General features: G+C 50.5%; 1 protein-coding gene across 2 annotated transcripts; it reads right to left on the bottom strand.

Annotated features, from left to right (window-relative positions):
• Positions 1–266: 266 nt before the first annotated feature.
• NUP50 (nucleoporin 50) lies at positions 267–18,205 on the bottom strand. Of its 2 annotated transcripts, XM_036298242.1 has the most exons (8): positions 18,070–18,205; positions 14,488–14,566; positions 12,416–12,499; positions 10,895–11,078; positions 9,250–9,906; positions 6,620–6,701; positions 4,821–4,939; positions 267–3,590 (listed from the first exon to the last, which is right to left on the bottom strand). In XM_036298242.1, the coding sequence occupies exons 2-8, from the start codon at positions 14,554–14,556 to the stop codon at positions 3,388–3,390; spliced, it is 1,398 nt and encodes a 465-aa protein (XP_036154135.1). In that variant the 5' UTR covers positions 14,557–14,566; positions 18,070–18,205; the 3' UTR covers positions 267–3,387. The 2 variants fall into 2 exon arrangements, with proteins under 2 accessions (XP_036154135.1, XP_036154136.1); XM_036298243.1 differs by lacking the exon at positions 12,416–12,499.
• Positions 18,206–19,495: the final 1,290 nt, after the last annotated feature.

Here is a 19,495-nt window from a genome sequence, read left to right as displayed (position 1 = left end):
GCTGTGAGGACTAGGCCAGGTGCACGGAGAAGGCCGGGCACAGCTCCCATAGCAGCCCCAGAGCTACTCCAGGCCTCGTGGGAGTGGCCTCGGGCCTGGTAACTTCCGTCTCCCTCCAAGCAGGAGGTTCTGGGTGGGGCTCTGCAGGCACCCCCAGCTCTGCAGCACCCCCCCCCCCGCCCCCCCGCGCTGCAACCCCTCTGCTCCCGTGCCCGGCATTAGTGCCAGGTGCGTCGAGAAGGAACATGGAATGTCAAACACGGATGTTGTTTCCTCTCCATTTATTCACATTTCGTGGATTGTTACAAGTCCTCAATGGGATCATTCAAAAACTAACACAAACGGATTACATGGGCCGACAATTCAAGTATTTAAAAACGTTTCCTACTTAAAATAGAAAGCAAACACTGTATCCACCTGATTGCTAGGAAGGAAGCTTTCATCTCCGTTACAATTGGTCTGGGAAAGCCTCCCGTCCAAGGCCAAGTACTTCCCAGCGCCTTGTGCTCAGCACGGGGCTGAGACCAGTTTGCCAAGAGTCTCCCTGTCCCTGCAGGCAGCACAGGACAACCCCGTTTCTCCTCGAAAGCTTGTCCATTTCTCACTTTCAGAAGGAGAATGGACACGGGGCTGGGAGCCGCTTGGTGTATGAAGCCTCGAGTGCACTGCGCTTGCATGTGGGCTGTTCCAGAATGACTGACAGATGCCCCCAAACACACCCCCATCTTTCTCAGTGAGCACTGGTCTGAACTAAGAGCAAGATGCGATAGTAGGTAGGTATTCTGGCATGCAGCGCATCAAAAGTAGGATCTGGAGTAAAGTTGTAAAACGGCCATCCTTTTAAAGAAAACCAGTTCCTAAACAGTCGGACTCGTTCTTCCCAGGAAACAACCTAAACTTCTTTAAAGCCTGGACGCTCCCGGCCGGTGTGGCTCAGTGGTTGCGTGTGGACCCATGAACCAAGAGATCACAGTATTTTTGCTGGTCAGGGCATGTGCCTGGGTTTTGGGCTTGATACTCAATCAGTGATTTTCTATTACCATTGATGTTTCTATCTCTCTCCCTCTCCCTTCCTCTCTCTGAAATTAAAAAACACCTGGACACACATCTTCCGTCTGTAAGTCTAACAGAAGGAGCCCGCAGCGGTGTTTCGCCTACTGGGGAGGCTCAAAAGGTTGAGAAGGACACACCAGTGTGGAAAAGGCCGCTGGGATGCTCAGTATTTGTCAAGATGCAACAATACCTGATTCAGAACGAAAGATATACACACTAACTGTAGGCCACATACATAATACACTTTATAGGATCTTAAAGCAAAACTGAACATTTCAGTCCACATTCAAACATTTTAAAGACTCATTTCTAACACTTTGTTAAGGATGGGCATGACCGCACGGGGAGGGTGTGGCTGTCCCGCAATGGGGAGGAAAGGCCAGCCTCCCCAGGCCACAGGCGAGGAGGTCGGGGTACAGTGAAATCCGCACGTTCCCAGGCGCCGGTACCCAGCACCTATTTAAAGTGGAGACCAACAAGTTCCTGAAGCGTAAGAATTGTAAGAAAATATCACATTTTGAGTTATGGTACACACATCACACTTTTCCCTGTAATTTTCACTTTAACAGTGAGTCTTAGCAGCAAGAATTTGCTGGGAATGTTAGGAGAGAAGCACACATATCCACCACTGGTTTGAAAGACGTAAGCGAACCACCTTCACAGGTGTTCCCGCGGCCCTGCCGTGGCGCATCTCGCCAGTCACACCAAAGCTAACGATTAAAATTATGATCCCAACTTAAAAAAAAAAAAAAGCTAACAACGATGCACCATGACCACCTGTTCCCTGCTGACTCGGCTGTTCCGGGCGGGGCTGTACTTCCTCATCTTGACAGCGGGACACACAGAGAGCCTATGTGCCCGGGGCAGGGGCAGGGGCAGGGCCACTCACAGCATCCATAATAAACAGCTTGTTTATTATCAATCATCTGTAACCAGAGCACATGAATAATCTCAATTCTAAGCAGTAAATGCAAAAACCACTGTTGCTTCTGCCTGGGTCGCAGGAGACGAGCTGGCCCACACCCATCACAGCAAGCACGCCTGTCTGCGCGTTCATCCCGTCACCCTGGCCGATGCGCCCGTGCAGTTAACAAACAGAGCAGTGCAGGAATCTCATGGCAAACATTGGTCCAGCCACCTGGCCTCCAATATTTATTCTATTTGATCATGTTTCCCCGCCCCCTTTACATCTAAAAATTGTAGCTTGTTTTTTTAAAAAACTACGCTAGCTCCAATTATTTGACTCCTCTTTTCTAAGTCAGAAGATGTGCTGAAGGTCAGAGCACACAGTGTGAGCCCTCAGGCACCAACCGAGCCTTAAACAAGTTCGCCTGATGCCGGCGCTAACCAGTCAGCAACACCGGCATGTCAACCTCCAAAGCCCGTCTCTCACATGCTGTCTGAGGGAAGCTGGTGTGAGCTGCCCGACAGCCGTGGGGAAGCAGCGTGGCACGCCTGTGCCAATGGCACCCCCCTCCCCGGGGGCACCCTGAACAACCTCACTCAGAAAGGAACTGGAACTTGATGGGAATATGGAATATCCCGGCGTCCAAGGTAAAGGCAGCATTTACACACACGCTTTCCCCCGCTTTCCTGGTGGGTTCCTAGGGCGTAAGCAGTAGGTGGTTGTAGACCCGCAGGGCTCGCGTGGTACAAGCACATTCACTTTCTGCTGTAGGATGATTTTCAAAGTATAAGTGACCAAATTTGTGCTTTTAAATCTCATCCCTGGCAACCCCCCTTAACCATGTGTCATGAGGGGACACAGAAGTAACAGCATCTCATGAATCACACTCCACAACTAAAGAACAGTCCTTGTTTCCTGTAAAAAGAAAAGCAGTTCTGGGTCCTGCCCAGCAGCCTGCAGGGGCAAGGCCACGTCTGCTGAGCAGCCCGGCAGAGGGTGACCTTCAGGACCCGCGCTGCAGCTCTAGAAGAACACTTAAAGCAAGCACACCCCCGCCAGCAGGGCAGCGCTTCACCTGGGAGGGGCGCTGTCCCCCCGGCCCAGCCTCGCCCAGTGGGCGGGAGGGTAGGGCCAGGCTCCTCTGAACACCCACCCTCTTGAGCCTCGCCCAAACCCACGGGTGGGAAAAGCTTTGGGAAATCGATCACTACCCTGATTTCAGTCCATTAAGAAATCACTTGTGGCTAATTTAATAAATGAACATTAAAAATACCAAAATTTCTTTCAAATGTAGTTTACACATTAGACAGTTCTTAACACTAAACAGTAAAGGTTTATTGGCCATATTAATCTTGCTCACAGGCTGTAAGTTATCTAAAAGTTCTCAGAACGTCAACGGAAGAAGCAACCTGACTCAGGGGGGCGGGCTAGGCGTCCTTCTTCCCCAGGAGGACTTGGTGCAGCTCGTCCGCGTCCTCGCTGGTTTTGACCCGGATCAGCATGGTCACGGGGGCGGCGGCGTTCTTCTCGTCCACCGGGGGGTTGGGCACGCAGACGATGAGCACGTTGTTCTTCCCGGTCCGGGTGCACGGCATGTTGGGTGGGATCAGGACGTTCAGCAATATGTTGCCTGCATTTAAGGAAACAAAAAAACACACAACCCAAATCATACAAACTGCAGCCCCATGAAACCAGAGCTCTCAGGCGCTGAACATGAAACATGCAGCCCCCTTGCACTCCATGGACGGAAACGGGCCGGTCCTGACCGAGGCCAGCATGGTGTCCCGAGAGGACCCCAAGGCCCCCAGCAGGACTGGCTCTGCCTGACTGTGGAGCAGCCGCCTCTCCCGCCCTCTGCCATGCGGCCATCCCGCCGGCCCGGCCACTGTCGCACTGAAGGACGGGCACACTGCCTGCCCCGAGCTCACTAAGTCATCGGAACACACAGCGGTCAGCGAAGAAACGCGTCCCCGGGGGCCGGCTCCCTGGGGAGTGGAGCACTGCCAGTCCCGACCCACAGCCCGGCTCACAGGAAGGGAAAGGCTGGCGGAGGCCTCCTCCAACCCGCCTGGGGCCCGCCCAGCCTCTTAGACCCCAGACCCCTCCAAAACCCCCTTTCTATGGACTGTTCTAAGGGCCCAGCTGGAGGGTGGGCTAAGGGGAGTGCATTTTGATTATTTGCTACATAGGAGGACTCCTTTAAATGATTGATTCCCCTTGTGTGTCTATCATTAAACCATCCAATTCACCTCCAGCTTCTTAGTCACGTCTCTAACAAAGGAGCAGCCCGCAGACCATTTTGTTAATGTCTTGCTCTAGCAGTGGTTCTCAACCTTCCTAACGCCGCGACCCTTTAATTCAGTTCCTCATGTTGTGGTGACCCCCAACCATAAAACTAGTTTTGTTGCTACTTCATAACTACAATTTTGCTACTGTTATGAATCATCATGTAAATATCTGATATGCAGGGTGTACTTTCATTGTTACAAATTGAACATAATTAAAGCATAGTGATTAATCACAAAAACAGTATGTAATTATATATGTGTTTTCCGATGGTCTTAGGCGACCCCTGTGAAAGGGTCGTTCGACCCCGAAAGGGGTCGCGACCCACAGGTTGAGAACCGCTGTGCTATAGCTCTTAGCAGTGCATGTTCTTACACACTATCCCCCAGGACTCAAATCAATCCGCAAGAACCGCTAAGTCCAGGATGGATCTGGCCTGAACGGTCTCCTCTGCTCCCAATCCCACATCAATGGACTTGAAAATCCCAAAGACTGAGCCGAGCAAGTGAAGGGCTTCGCCACGGGGCCACGGGATGGTGCCGATGCGGTGCCGCCTGGGAGAAAGGGCACCCACCTAAGTTGGTGTCTGCCCGCACCAACAGCTGTGTCTTCTGATTCGCTGTAGGTTTTAAATGCAGAGTACCTACACCCTTCTCTTTAAATTCATTGTCTTTCTTGTAAAAAAGTTTACACCTACGGAGAAACACAATAGGTACAGTCAGACAAACAATGCCAAATCAAGTCTGTTTCTAACAACTGCTATTCATACTTGTGTGGAAAATCTCTATGGAATGAGCAGAGGAAGCTTCAAGACCCATCTTTTGTGGACGCCGACTGGGTCTGGGCACGAGCCAGAACAGGAACGCCTGGTTAGATATTCAAGAGCCCTTCCCACTATTTTTCCAAATTATTACATAACTTTCTGAAACTACCCTTTCTCAAGACAATCAAAATCACGGCCATCTGGTCTTCCAAGGACAAGAACAAATAAGAGAAAAGCCCTGGCTGGTTTGGCTCAGTGGATAGAGAGAGCATCAGCCCACGGACTGAAGGGTCCCAGGTTGCAGGCTTGATCCCCAGCCCTGGTCAGGGTGAGCGTGGGAGGCAACCAATCAATATGTCTCTCTCTCACATTGATGTTTCTCTCTCTGTCTCTCCCCCTCCCTTCTATTCTCTCTAAAAATCAATGGAAAAATATCCTCCGGTGAGGATTAACTTAAAAAAAGAAAACAACAGCAAAACAGAACAAACACTACCCACAGCCCTCCCCTTTTTTCCTTTCTTATTTCTGAATTCGGGACTCCAACAATTTTTTATCTCTCTAACTACTGACAACGCAGTAAAACATCTCCTAGAAGTCTGAGTCACACAGCGCCTTAGGTTATCAATAAACAAACCAAAACCACTGCTCCTCTGATTTGCTCAGATTAGGAAAAAAACTGACGACGCCTTTCAGTCATCTGTGTAAATTAATCTTAAAAACAGGCAAAAGGAATTGTTGCCTCTTTTAGAAGTTCTCAGCAGTAGTTAACACTTGGGAATCTCAGAGGACATGGTGATTTTTTGTTATGAAAATGCTGATTCATTAGGCTGAACTTTTTCTATTAGAAAAATACCTCTAGGGAAGCTTCTAAAATGGCAAAAATATTTTTCAGTAAATATCTCTTAAAAGTACTAATTTCATTTCGTTGAGAGTTAACTCAAAACCCCCTTCTGCTTTCTTCTAAAAGCTGCAGCTTTCATGTCAAAGCAAAAGCAGGTGGAATATGCGGTGATGGAGGCGTGTGACTTTGGGTGGTGAACACGGTGCAATTCACAGACGATGTGTCACAGTTTCACTGACACCTCTATAATTCTATTAACCAATGTCACCCCAATAAATGTAAAAACAAAGCAGCCCCGACAGCAGGGAAGACAGTGTTCACACAGCCTTCATGGAAGGGGCTGGGCAGACCTGCGAGAGAATCCACGAAGGCCAGCAAGTCTCCAGGACAGATCAGAGAGCAGAAGTAGCACTGAACCCCAGTCAGTGCCTGGTGACTTCCTGGTGGGGGATGGAGGAGGGGAGGGGCAGGGAGGAGAGAAAGGGGAGAGGAAGTAGCCCAGGGGGGCAGGAAGGCCCTCTTTACAGCACATTGAAGTTGAAGCAGAAGGGCTGGATCGGCAGGAGAGAAGGCTGTGCCCAGAGAAAATGTCTAGAACCTGTTTGTTTTTAAATAAACGGGCCGAGAATTCTTCCTCGCTCCAGTTCAAGGAGTGGGCACAGCCTGGCACAGTAAATTCTGGGACAATGTCAGAAGAAATGTCAGAAGCCTCCGTTCAGTCTCTGAAAACCTTCACCAAGTGGATTCCTCGGCTCCGACTCTTACTTACTTTTTGGAGTAAAAAGCATCTTCTTCTTTGACCTCAGTAACTACTACTTTGGGCGGCTCATCATTTTCTTCTTCATCTCCACCTTTCATAAAAACAACACGAACTCAGTAAGATTCAAATCAAGAGCTTAATAATGTGATAAAAGAAGTTCGTTACCTACCCCCCGCCCCTTTCACCTAAAATTCCACGTAAGCTGGTATCAAATTGTGTGTGTGCACCCACTGGGTTTTTATTATTTTGTGAAAAACGAGAACAATTTTTAATGGGAACATACTTCTCTAGTCTAAAGCAACTGTCAATTTGTAGAAAGCCCTGGAATGAAAAAATGTCCTTGCTTATGATGCAGTGCATATGCAAACTTTTACAGAAAAGAAAAAAATCAAACGTGTGACAGAGTAAAGTGCTGGGCCTCTGACTCCCCTGTCCAACCTGCTGTTCCCAGAGCCTGCAGGCCAATGCCTTCTCTCTCAGAGACGGCGAATCCTTAGAGTTCTGCTTGCCCCTGACCAGGAAGTGCCTCTCCCGGACGCGGGAGCACATGCTGGTTACCAAAGATGTGCAGGAACCTCTAACAGACTCACATCAACAGGGTCAACAGAGGGAGCAGTCTTCCTCGGACCCCTGTGGCCTGGGGTCCATCACTCTTGCCCTCCCTCCTCCCCTTCCCTTCACATAAAAAAGCCTGAATTTTGTCCTTCCTTAAGATGGATTTGAGGTTATCTCCCATCTTCTCAGTTGGCACCTTCCTGATCAATAAAACTTTCCTTCAAATTGTGATGTGTGAAGCCTTGGGCACACAGACAGGTAATAGACACTTATGAATACACTCAGATCAGCACTGGAACATTAAAATCTCAGCTATGCTTCTAACACTTTCACCCCCAAATGTCCCCGTGACCACACCTGCATCATGCCAAGGAACAAACATCATCAACCAGAGGGAAAATAAGCAAAGTTGTCAGAGAAATCACTCCAAAGCCAAGTGTAAGTAACTTGAGCTTTGTCTGAATCACATGCCTCCCGTGTTCTGGCCCCCGCCCCGCCCCCACCCCCACCCCCACCCCCACCCCCACCCCCATCCCCCGCCCCCGCCCTGCAGGAGCCAGAACAGGGCTTCCTTTCACTCCAGCCCCAACACAGGGGAGATCAAAGACAGGGCAACAGAGGCAAATGCCCATCCTCTTAAAGAGAAAGGCACTCCCATAAAACCCCTAAACTAAGAGGCGGCTCTAAGAGAAACAATTCTGGTGCCCAAACAATGGACTGTGGACAAAAAGGGGCAGACACCACACACAGACGTCCTGGAAGGCGGTGCAACCCAGACATGTCTTGGAGAGACTTCGCCCATTTGTTCCCCTGACTTATGAAGTCTCCCTGTTAAATTTACAGCCCTGCTTTGCTATGTGACTTTACTTATAACCAAATCTCCTAAATACAAACAATTCAGTGGACATTCATGATAAACTCTCAATAAAATACAATTTTTCAAACGTTAATTCACTTAATTCTTTACATACAAGCCATGTATTCGATACTTTTCAAAATCACTGTGCCAGAAAATCTCATATTCTTAATCTTTATATCCTTAATCCTCACAATAACCCTACTGAGAGACCAGTCGGGAGCCGAAAACCAGGAAAACCAGGATTACAGGCTTTATTAAGGGAAAAAGACCTGCCAGGCTGTCTAGCAAGGGGAGAACAGCAACCCGTGCAGAGGTGAGCGCGCCTTTTGAGGGGAGGATGGGAAGGAATGGGGGTTAGTGCGCTCAGCGCGCGCTGATTGGTGGCTTAATGTATAGTCCAGCCGTGGGCAAACTATGGCCCGTTTGAAATGAATAAAACTAAAAAAAAAAAGACCGTACCCTTTTATGTAATGATGTTTACTTTGAATTTATATTAGTTCACACAAACACTCCATCCATGCTTTTGTTCCCGCCCTCCGGTCCAGTTTAAGAACCCATTGTGGCCCTCGAGTCAAAAAGTTTGCCCACCCCTGGTATAGTCCATATAGGAACAAGGGCTTAGGGCAGTGGTTCTCAACCTTCCTAACGCCGCGGCCCTTTAATACAGCTCCTCATGTTGTGGTGACCCCCAATCATAAAATTATCTTCGTTGCTACTTCATAACTGTAATGTCGCTACTGTTATGAATCGTCATGTAAATATCTGACATGCAGGATGTATTTTCATTGTGACAAATGGAACATAATTAAAGCACAGTGATTAACCACAAAAACAGTATGTAATGATCTATGTGTTTTCCGATGGGCGACCCCTGTGAAAGGGTGGTTCGACCCCCAAAGGGGTCTCGGCCCACCGGTTGATTAGGGTGTGGCAGGTGCGGACCGGTGGCTCAGTGTGCAGTCCATAGAAGGTACCTGGTGTCACTCAGGTATTTCCCGGCTGCAGATGACGTCACACTCAGCCCACCGGTTGGGGGAGGGGAGGACCTATCGCCTACAACACAGACTTGACTCCATTTTGCAAATAAGGAAGCGGAGACTCAGAGGCTCGCCAGCCTGTCCTGGATCACGCGGCTCGGAAATGATGGCGGCCCGTCTCTGCTTCTTCCACTAAACACAAACCTCCACAGACCACAACCGGACTGAAGGATAAACACCCCACTCACCTTTGCAGCCGGCACTGCCGCCCCCGGCCAGGCCCTCCGGTGCTGGCACGGAGAATGGTGAAGGAACGGGCTTACTCTGGGTAATGTCTTTGCCAAATAAACTGGAGTTTCCAGAAGGAAATGAAAACCCAGCCAGGGGGCCAGAGTTTAAGGAGCCCAAAACAGAACCATCAATTTTCTTGCCGAAATTAAACGAGGCACTTGTCGCTCCTAGTGATGGGTCCCCCTTTTTCTCAGGCACAGCCTCTGTCTTCTTTTCAGAGGTGCCCGAAGTTTTATCCCCATGAAACAAAAATGTTGACTCTTGCTGTGACTTTGTTGAACCAAACAGGGAGGGAGACTGTGAGTCGAGGGACATTTTGCTGGGTTTCCTTTCGGAGCCGCCGCTCCCGCTGTCACCAAGCTGCTGCTCAATGCCCGCTAAGTAGTTCTCATAGTCTTTAAAGACCGGCGTCAGGTCGCACAGCGGGTTCGCGTTCACATGCTTCACGATCCAGTCCCGCACACAGCAGTTCAAGGCCGCCAGCTGCTTGTGGTAGGCGTTCCCTTGGTGAGTGGTGCTCGAGGAAAGACCAGAGGACTGACTGTCACCATTCCTTTTGGGGTTTGAAATCTTATTATCAACCAAGGAGGCGGGGCCATTTGCAGCAACAGATCCTAAGGGAAAGTCAAGCTTTAAGATTTATTTAGAAGGTGATTTGACTAAATCATCTAGATTTCTGTATTGCTCTTCGTATTTTCTGCCTTTATTGCATCCCATTTTTGTGACAGTTCAAGTATGTGCACATCTAACATTTAGGATCTGGTTACCACAAAAATCAAATCAAACTCTACACAGGAACAGTATCTATTATATGCTCACATCAGTAATTTTAAAATAATCTTTTCCTTCAAAAAGATGCCCATTTTACCCAGAACTGTCAAAATACTCTGAGTACAAAACTTAATCCCCAAGGCTGTAGGAATGAACATCATTAATGCAGTTAAAATCTTAACAGAAAGTTAATGTTATTTTAATCACACTAAACATTCTGCCTCATTAAAACGGAAACTTTCAGAATAACTAGCTAAAACAATCCAACGAGTGGGGCTTTTCCAAGAACTCAAGCTTTTAATCCATGATCTTATTCTCTATTGCTAATCCCGAGATCGTAACTAATTCCCTCAAAACAAGATCGGACAACCAACACATCCTAAATCTAGAGGGGAGGACCCCCAAGTTTCGGGAGGTGTGTGCCACACAAAGTCTTTGGAACACGTATTATCGAAGGCGGGATGGGGAGACAGGCCTTTACAGAGGCCCGCTAAGAGCTTCCTCTCCTCCTTTGACCCTTAGGTCAATTCTCATCACTCATTCTCATTTCAGTTAAACATCCCGAGGCTCGGAGGTTAAGGAACTTCACGAAGGGTGAAGAGCTGATAACTGGCAGAGCTGAGAACAGAACCTAGTTATATTTTAGCTCAAAAGCTCATTCTCTACTCAGAACGCAAATAGCCAACATTTCCCTCATTTCTGTGTGTTTCATTATGACCGTTCTTGCTCATGTAGTTCCAGGACCAGGGTAAGTACAAGAAAAACATCTCTGCGAAGTGATGTTCATGGTTATCTTACACAGATGTGAGTGAGTGAGGGGGACCTACTTACCAAAGGCCACCTTGGTCTCGGTGGCAGCTCTCGCACTGAAGAGTGGGGCACCTGTCATGCTGTTTCCATTGGACAGTCCTTCCAAAGGCTTCCCTCCAACACAAGCACCGAATCCAGAAAACCCTCCTCCTCCAGAAGGTGCCACCAGCCCTTTAAAGCCTTTAAAGGCCCCTCCACCATCAGACTGAAATAGAAAGAAAGAGCATAGATAACTGTAATTTTTATAAGCGGTAAGCGAGTGAGTGGCAGTATTACCTTGGCTAAATCATGCAACCTCCACTATAGGAAGACTGCTGGCAAGAGCAGAATCAGGACAGGAGCGATTTTACTCATGACAGCTGCGCAAACCAGAGCTCCGTCCCCCTCATAAGCTCTTCTCACCCCCGCGGCGTCAGCCTCCGGACGGCCGATTCCTCCTGCCTCTCCCTCTCGCTCCACTCCTGCTCTGAGAAGCCGCCAGTCTACCTAGTGGCTTGTAGAGTTCTCCACACCACCCTTAAGGACATTTCCAAAACGAATGCCATCATTTCCTTCCTAGTGAGGTTGGCCCTTTCCCCATCAAACATCACCTGGCTGATCGCCTACAGCCAACTAAACACCAGCCTAAAGAACGAGAGGAAACGAGGAAAGAACGTGGAACGGACAGAGCCGCCGCCACAGAGGCAAAGCTCCTCCCGCAGCTGCCACCGGCGTGTTCAAACCCCCTCCCGGCCTGACCCAGAGGCCCGGTCTGGAATGCATGAGGGCTGCGCAGTCCCGGGAAAAGGTGGAGTGACTGCCGAACCCTGACCATGTGACTGCAGTTTCTGAGCTACATACAGCTCCTCCTTGATCTTCCGAGCACAGGAAGGAAGCATTTTTTTTTTAATATATTTTATTGATTTTTTTACAGAGAGGAAGGGAGAGAGATAGAGTTAGAAACATCGATGAGAGAGAAACATCGATCAGCCGCCTCCTGCACATCTCCTACTGGGGATGTGCCCGCAACCCAGGTACATGCCCTTGACCGGAATCGAACCTGGGACCTTTCAGTCCGCAGGCTGATGCTCCATCCACTGAGTCAAACCGGTTTCAGCAGGAAGGAAGCATTTTAATGCGCGACACAGTGGACACGGGAAAGACTCTGTGACGGTTAAAGGACTCCTCCAACCCACACCTGGACCCCAGGCAGTAGGGAGACTGAGAATTCCTTCTTGTCCTTCCTCACTGCTACTGACACGCACTTCTCTGGTCTTCCGTGTTGCTGTCCTCATTTCCTCCTCCACAGTGGCACCCAACTCTAATTTCTCTGCATCTGTATCGCTTCCGCAGTGGGAGCTCCCTGTAAGCACACCCCCCCTGTGCTCATTGTTCTGTATGTTCTACACCAGCGGTCGCCAACCGGTGGTCCGTGAGGGCCGAAAGGCTGGCGACCACTGTTCTACACCAAGCGCTTTCCCAAGCGGAGAAAGCACTTTATGAGCACTTACCGATCTGACTGTCCCCTCCCCCGCCCCACAGAAAGCTGCAGAAATCACTCACTTCACATCCAACATTTCTACGCTTTGCTTTCTTTATGGCTCTATTCTTCAAGACTTCCTCACTGGCCACTGAGAATGTTCCCACCTGCAGGAGTACACAAATTAAACAGCAGTAAGATAAGGTCAAAATGGAGATAAAATGCTGAATGAAAAAGCTAGACCAGGCAAACTCATCTATTATCTGCTAGTTTTCAAAGTACTGTTAATCCTCGTAATACAAATTATAGAGAGGGCACATTAAAATTCATATCCACGCTCTATCTTGGTGAATTGCAATGCTAGTCAGGTGGACCACCAGTCTTCTGGAGCATACAAATCCAAGACTTGGATCAAAGAGAGAGGAGTGCGTGCACGAAAGTCTGACAAGGCTAAGGCCACCAAAACTTTGGTGCAAAACTACTTAGCACAGCTTTCAAATATTTCAAATACATTCAAAGGTATTAATCAAACTTAAGCTGGAAGGCACCTTAAAGATCATGAACCGCTGGGAGGGGAACAAGTTCTGAAACCCAGGTGCCCAAATCTAGTCTCTTACTACTACCGTTTTCAAAAGTAAAACTGTATTTATGAAACACATAATTATTACTTTTACAAAGAGCTCTGCCCATTTGCCCTTCATCCAAGAGACCACGGAGGCACTGGGACTCTGGGTGACTACTACTGCTAAACCCCAAGCACTAGGTCCACAGCGAGGAGCGTGCCGAGCCTGGCTTGGCCATGCCCGTTGTTCCCCATACGGCTGGCGTACGTATTCCCTGTAAAAACTTCCGTCCCCAGCTATTTCAGGAAATGTCAGAGGTCTCTGCAGCCACAGAAGGGATCATTTAGTTGCATTTGCCCAAACGTAACTGTCTTTCCACATTCATTCATTAGCAACTATCCAAAGGGGAGTTCTTTCATTCCTGAAGTATCTTAATGTCAAAGCAATCTTTATATGGTAGTCTAAAACTTACTGGGCTCAGAATGTAGCTGTAAGACTTGGGAAAAAATACAGTTACCCAAGTCTTGGCGAAAAAGCATGATGGCAGCTAGAAATGTTAAAAGCCTTGTTAAAATATTAACATGCCTGTGATTTTGACTTTCCTAACCATATTGGTACAAACATTTGTAAAGGAAAAATATTAATACTAGGATATAGACTCAGAAAGATAGCCATTTATAATAATAAAAGGGTAATATGCTAACTAGACCTATGTCATTCTGGACCTCATTCTGCATGCCCTTCCTGACAAAGCTGGGGACGGAGGGAAGCCAGCTGGGTCCCAGGTGACTGGGGGCGGCCCAAGGGAAGCCAGCCCGGGTCCAGGTGCCAGAGGGAAGCTGGTGCCAGCAGCCAGCCGAGGGAAGAAAGGTGTCCTCTTGCACGAATTTTCGTGCATCGGGCCTCTAGTCTAAGAGTAAGCTTGAAGACACCTGCAGATTCTTTATTTTATTTTATTTTACTTGACATTATCCTCTTAGCTTGGGTGCCGGTTCCTTGGTGAACCGGCCTGGGTGTCCCACACTGCTGATGAAGCACCCAAAAAAACAAAAAGATTTCCTCAGGGAAGGCCATTCTGATTTTGTTAGGAAAGAAACTGGGCCAATATAAACTCTATTTCCATTAATGCCATTGTTGGGGGGAGGGGGGAGCACCTCAGATGTGTAAGAAGGAGAAATGAAGCTGGGCTTTGAGAAGATTAGAGTGGGGGAGGGGAACTCAACCATCTGAATCTGAAATGACAGGGACGGCAGACCAAGATGGCGGTGGTGTCCACTGTCAGGTCTGAGCGTGGCACTGCACTAAGTTCGTGACTCGATCATTTACTCATCCTTCAGCTTTGATTAAAACCACGGGCTCAGAATGCTGCAAGTGTATGAAATTCAGGAGGAAGGTGCTTCTACAGGGGGCCCAATATTCAGGAACTAGGTGCTGGTGGAAATAAATGTCTCTATTAAGTACCGGTCACTAGAAACCACACTATTTCCCGGGCAGGATGGTCTTCAAAAGCCTTTTCATTTTCCCGGTCTTCATGAGGAGCCCCGTTTAGATTGAGAAGCAGTACAAAATCACGCAGGAAAACCACTTTTTACCTCTTCGGCTTCGTCTTCTTGATCCCAATTCCGATCTGTCAGCTCCTTCTCAGCAATTCTCTTGGCCATTTTTTCGAAGCTAAAAGTAAAAAGATTAGAAGATTTGCTTTTCTAGACCAAGAGTTCACTCTTACAAAGAATTTTCAAAATTCACTCTAGCATGAAATGAGACAGGAAACATTCCCCTGGGAACGGCTTTAACGGGACTTTACAAAGGTGCTCTTAGGTTCCCACTGTTTCAAATCCAATATAGGATTCCTCGAGGAAGCAGGGTAGGTCTTCTGAACACTAAAACAACTCTACTGGAAAGAAAGTTATATGCAACCTCAACTGATTGTTTAAAACTGAAATTTTAAGCACTACACATAAGAAGTGCTTAACTAACTTATTCTATGCAAATTATACTTACAGCCCTGCTACAAAATATTTTAAATATTTAAAATTCTCTTCAAGATGATCCAGTGAAGTTCATGTTTAGGTAGGAATTTTAATAAGATGTTGGTCATAAGTTCATAGCATAAGTCCTCTTGTTTAGGCTACAGACATTGGTATAAATACATTTCCCAAGATTGAACATTTAATTACCCCAAATTACATACTGCTAAAATAGGACATCATTTAAAAGCTCAAACTGTAATTAATATGGATGTGTTAACATTCTGAGAATTTATAACCCTTTCAAAGTAAGCCATGAGCTCAGTTCCTATGACACCATTGCGGGGTGGGGCAGGGCAGGGTGCGAGGCGGGGACTGACAGTGTTATCGCGAAAGAGGGTTGCTGGCACCTGTCCCTTTGTCATTTGTTTTTTGATCCTACATCACATCCTCTGCCATCAGAAACAAAAACCAGCAATGGAGGGCTCCACTGTGAGTGGCATAACTCACCAGCCCACGGGGCCAAGAAACCGTCGCCCAGGAACTAACCATTCGCTGAGGGCTCCGGAACCTGCCCACAGCCTTTCTGACAGTCTCTCTCCACCCTGGTTTGCCCTCAATACCACAACCCCCCAGTAAGTTCCTAGGAGTTCATGTTCACTAGGATACAAACTTATGCATCACCTACTGCTCTTTAATGCCTACAAAATAAACATCACTTGCTTGCTGACATTCCAAAGTCCTCCAAAATCCACCCCCGTAATTACATAGGGGGTTTTCAGCTTCGAATAACATCCTAATAATGTTTGAATCCCCTTTTGAATGTCTCCCCGCAAACACTTGGTCAAGTCTGGCCACTAATTTTTGTAATCCAAACAAAAACAATGTAGCTTTACACATAATTCCTTACTGAACTTGACTTTGACTGTCCAGGGCCAGGTCTCTTTGCCTGCATTCTTTTGGCCATTTTGCTGCTCAATAACTCCCACTCCCACTCCCACCAGAGGGCAGGAGAGGTGTTGCTATTAAGATGAACTATTAACTGTTAATAAGATATTAAAAGGAAAGGGGGTGGAGCTGAAAGTACAGAAACTGTAATAAAGTAAGAATTTAACCTCTAACTCATACCCACAGTGGACAGTCATAAGGCGCAGCAAAACAATCTAAAAGTAGCTGCTCTCATGTCCTACCGCAGTCACGTGAGGACCCCACCAGAGGGCAGGGGGCGCTGTTCTGTGTGCTGGTTGAACGCCAAACACCCAAGCCTGCCCATCCCTGACAGGTGTGCTAGCTGCTGAGTGGGTGACCTGGGACACTCCTATTTGGGAAATGCTACAGTAAGAAGCTGGAAACCCAGGTTTCCCATTTCCTTGGACAAGCTGTTTCGTTTTTGTGCCTCCGTTTTTCACATGTAGAACAGGGAGGTATGAAAACAAAGTGAGATAAACAAAAAACAAACTTAGTTAAGAATAATGCCTGGAACAGAGGAAGGCTTAATAAATACCATTAAAGAAATAAGTTTTGTTAGAAGCAAAGGCTATAAAATACTATTCTTCCTCCAAAACGTGAAAGTTCCTTGGAAAAAGAGTATTTCCTTGAATTATGAGCCAAGCTTTAAAATACATTTTAACCAGCCCATATTCTGTTTCAAAGTATGACCCTGGAGACAGTAATTTTTCTTTGTGCAAGATGAGGAATACAGCATCCCTGCAGAGTCCCGGAGCGAGGCCGGGCACCCAGAGCCCGAGGCGCTAGCGATCAGCCTAAGGAACTCCAAAGCGCCCGGGCTTGTGGCGAAAAGGCCCCACGTGAGGCAATGAGGCCCAGGAAGCGCTGCGATGGGAACTGAAACCCAGCGCTGCCTGGGGGACACGCGGCCTCCCCATCCGGGCTGCCGGCCCCGGGGGAACTCTGTCCGCATCAGTTCACCCCAAGGGGAAAACAGGCTGGACCCCACTTGGAAGGGTGGTGTCCGGAGGAAAAAGAGGACAAGCGTCAGGCCGGTGACGGGACGCCCGCGGGAGAGGGACCGCCCTCCTCCCCGCCCGCGGGCTGCGCTTCCATCCCGCTCAGGGCACAGCAGCAGCCACAGCTGATCGAAAAAAGGCATAAACAAGGGGGAGGGGGGCATACGTAATACTTTCGACACTAAAGATTGTTTTTTTAAAAAAAAGGAGACAGGCCCTAGCCAGTTTGACTCAGTGGATAGAGCGTCAGCCTGCGGACTGAAGGGTCCCAGGTTCGAGTCCGGCCAAGGGCACATGCCTGGCTTGATCCCCAGTAGGGTGTGCAGGAGGCAGCCAATCAATGATTCTCTTATCATTGATGTTTGCATCTCTCTCTCCCTCTTCCTTTCTCTCTGAAATAAAGAAATATATTTTTTTAAAAAAAGGAGACAGGTTGGCAAAAAAAAAAGTGGATAACAATCGATGCCTTTTTCTTTCTCCCTCCCTCTCTCTCGCCCTAAAAATCTTTAAAGAAGGAACAGAGTAACGGGCTGATCAGTGTCCCGGCACCGCGGTGAGAAGGGAAGCCAGCGCCCAGCCCGGGTCGCTCGGTGGCGGAGCGGCGACCTGCGAGCCTGGAGGTCACGGTGCGATCCCGGTCAGGGCGCAGGCCTGGGCGACGGGCTCCAGCCGATCGATTTTTTTTCTCTCACCATTTATGCTTCTAGCACTCTCCCTCCCTCCCTTTCTGAAATCAATAAAAATATTTTTAAAAAAGGGGGGGGGGGATCTAGGCCAGAGAGAGAGCGGAGGGGCGAGAAGAGACAGGCGGGACGACCGAGAGGCCAGAAGTACCGAGAGGAGCCGCTGGGAAGGAAACCGGAGGCCTCGCCGGGCCAGCCCTGCCCCCTCCGGCCGCCGGCCTCCGCCGGGCCCAGCCGCACCTAAGGCGGCCCCGAGCGCCGCTTCACAAACAGCCGCGGTGGCGTGGCCGCTGTCACCGCCCCGCCCCCGCGGCACCCACCGCCGCGCGCCCCTCCCCGGCCTGGGACCTGCACCCCCGCTCCTCCTGCCCAGGACCCCCCTCCGGGCCCGGGCCCCACCCGCCGATCCGGCTCCTCCGGCCCAGGGTCCCCTTCCAGGCCCGCACCCCGTACCCCGATCCCGCGGCTCCTCCCCGGGTCCCACAGGCCGGTGCGGCTCCGCGTCCCCAGGCCCCGGCGCCCGGCCCCTCCGCCTCCCCCGCTGCCCAGCCTCTCACCTCCGGGGCGGCGGCCGCGGGACTCGCTGGGCGGTGGGCGCGGCGAAGCTCGGGTGCGCGGCGGCGAGCAGGGCCGAGGTCGCGGCCGCGGCGCTCGGGTCTGCAGCGGCGGCCGGTCACCGGCTGAGCGCACCTGGCCGCTTCCGGGGCGCGGAGATTCTCGAAGGACTCGGAGAAGAGCAGGCCCGGAGCCTCACACAACATGTCCCCCGGGGCTCGTCTGTCTGTGCTCGGCAGCGAGGGGAGCGTCCCCTCAGCCGGAGACCGCCGGGGGGACAGCGCCGAGCGCGCCCCAGGCCGCCATTTTCTAACTCCAATCCGCCTCTCAAACCCAATTCGAAAAGAGGGAGGAAAGAAACGCCCGCGTCCGGCGATTGCGCAAGCGCACGGGAGCCCAGCTCAGCGGGCCCTGACTCGACGGGCAGCGGGGCGGCGCGCGGCGCATGCGCCCAGAGGCTTGGAAACCGTCGCCGGGAGGAGCGTCCATGTCTCACGCATGCGCGCGCCGGCCTCAGCTGGGGAGCCGGCGCCCGGGGCCGGAGCGGACGCACGTTGGTCACGTGGCGGCCGAGGCGCGCGTTGGAGGCGTTCGCGCGGCCCCTGCGGCTGCGCAATCGCGGGTGGGACTTGCGAGGCGCTCTGGAGACCCCGGTCAATCAGTGAGCGTGGCCGAGACCCGCGGCCCGCGGCCGGGAAACGTGAGTGGGACTGAGTTAGCGTCTGGTCGGAGCTCGGCGCCGCCCAGGGCTGCCGCGGTGACCCTGCCCTGTGGTCGGCGCCCCGCCCCGTGGCCCCCGCGACGGGCCTGGCTGCGGAGCCCCCGCACCCCCGAGGCCTGGCCGCCGAGCCAGGAGGGCCGCCTCGGTGGTGCTGGAGGGGAAACGAGCCCGCTGGCCGCACAGTGTGTGTGTGTTTCCCGTGCTGGGTGCCCTGCGGGCGATGACACTCCCCGAATGCGCTGCGCCAGGAAGTGAAGTCTGTGGACGCGACTCTGACTGTGGACGGGCGCACGTGGCCGGCGTCGGGGCTGCGACCTCCTGTTTCCGTCTTGCTCTGCAGCGCAGCGCGTCCAGCAGCGGGCTATGCTGCAAAGTGCACATCAGTTTTGCCCAGTTCTTCTTGTCGCCTCACAGTGAATAAATCTTGTGGGTTTTTGTTGCTGTTCATCCGCACGGGCGGTGTTTTCCCGCTGATGGTTAGGCAGCGTGGCAGAGAGAGGGGGAGACAGGAGCACCTCGTTGGCTGCTTCCTGCATGGGGCCCTGGGCTGGGGCAGGGGCAGGGGGAGAGCCTGCAACCAAGGTAGAGCCCTTGACCAGCACCGAACCGGGACCCTTTGGTCCACAGGCCGACGCTCTAGCCACTGAGCCAAACCAGCAAGGGCAGTGGTTGGCAAACCGCGGCTCGCGAGCCACATGCGGCTCTTT

This window comes from Myotis myotis, unplaced genomic scaffold (genome assembly GCF_014108235.1).
Source record: "Myotis myotis isolate mMyoMyo1 unplaced genomic scaffold, mMyoMyo1.p scaffold_m19_p_3, whole genome shotgun sequence".
Taxonomy (NCBI): Eukaryota; Metazoa; Chordata; class Mammalia; order Chiroptera; family Vespertilionidae; genus Myotis; species Myotis myotis.
This window is presented reverse-complemented; position numbering and strand designations above follow the sequence as displayed.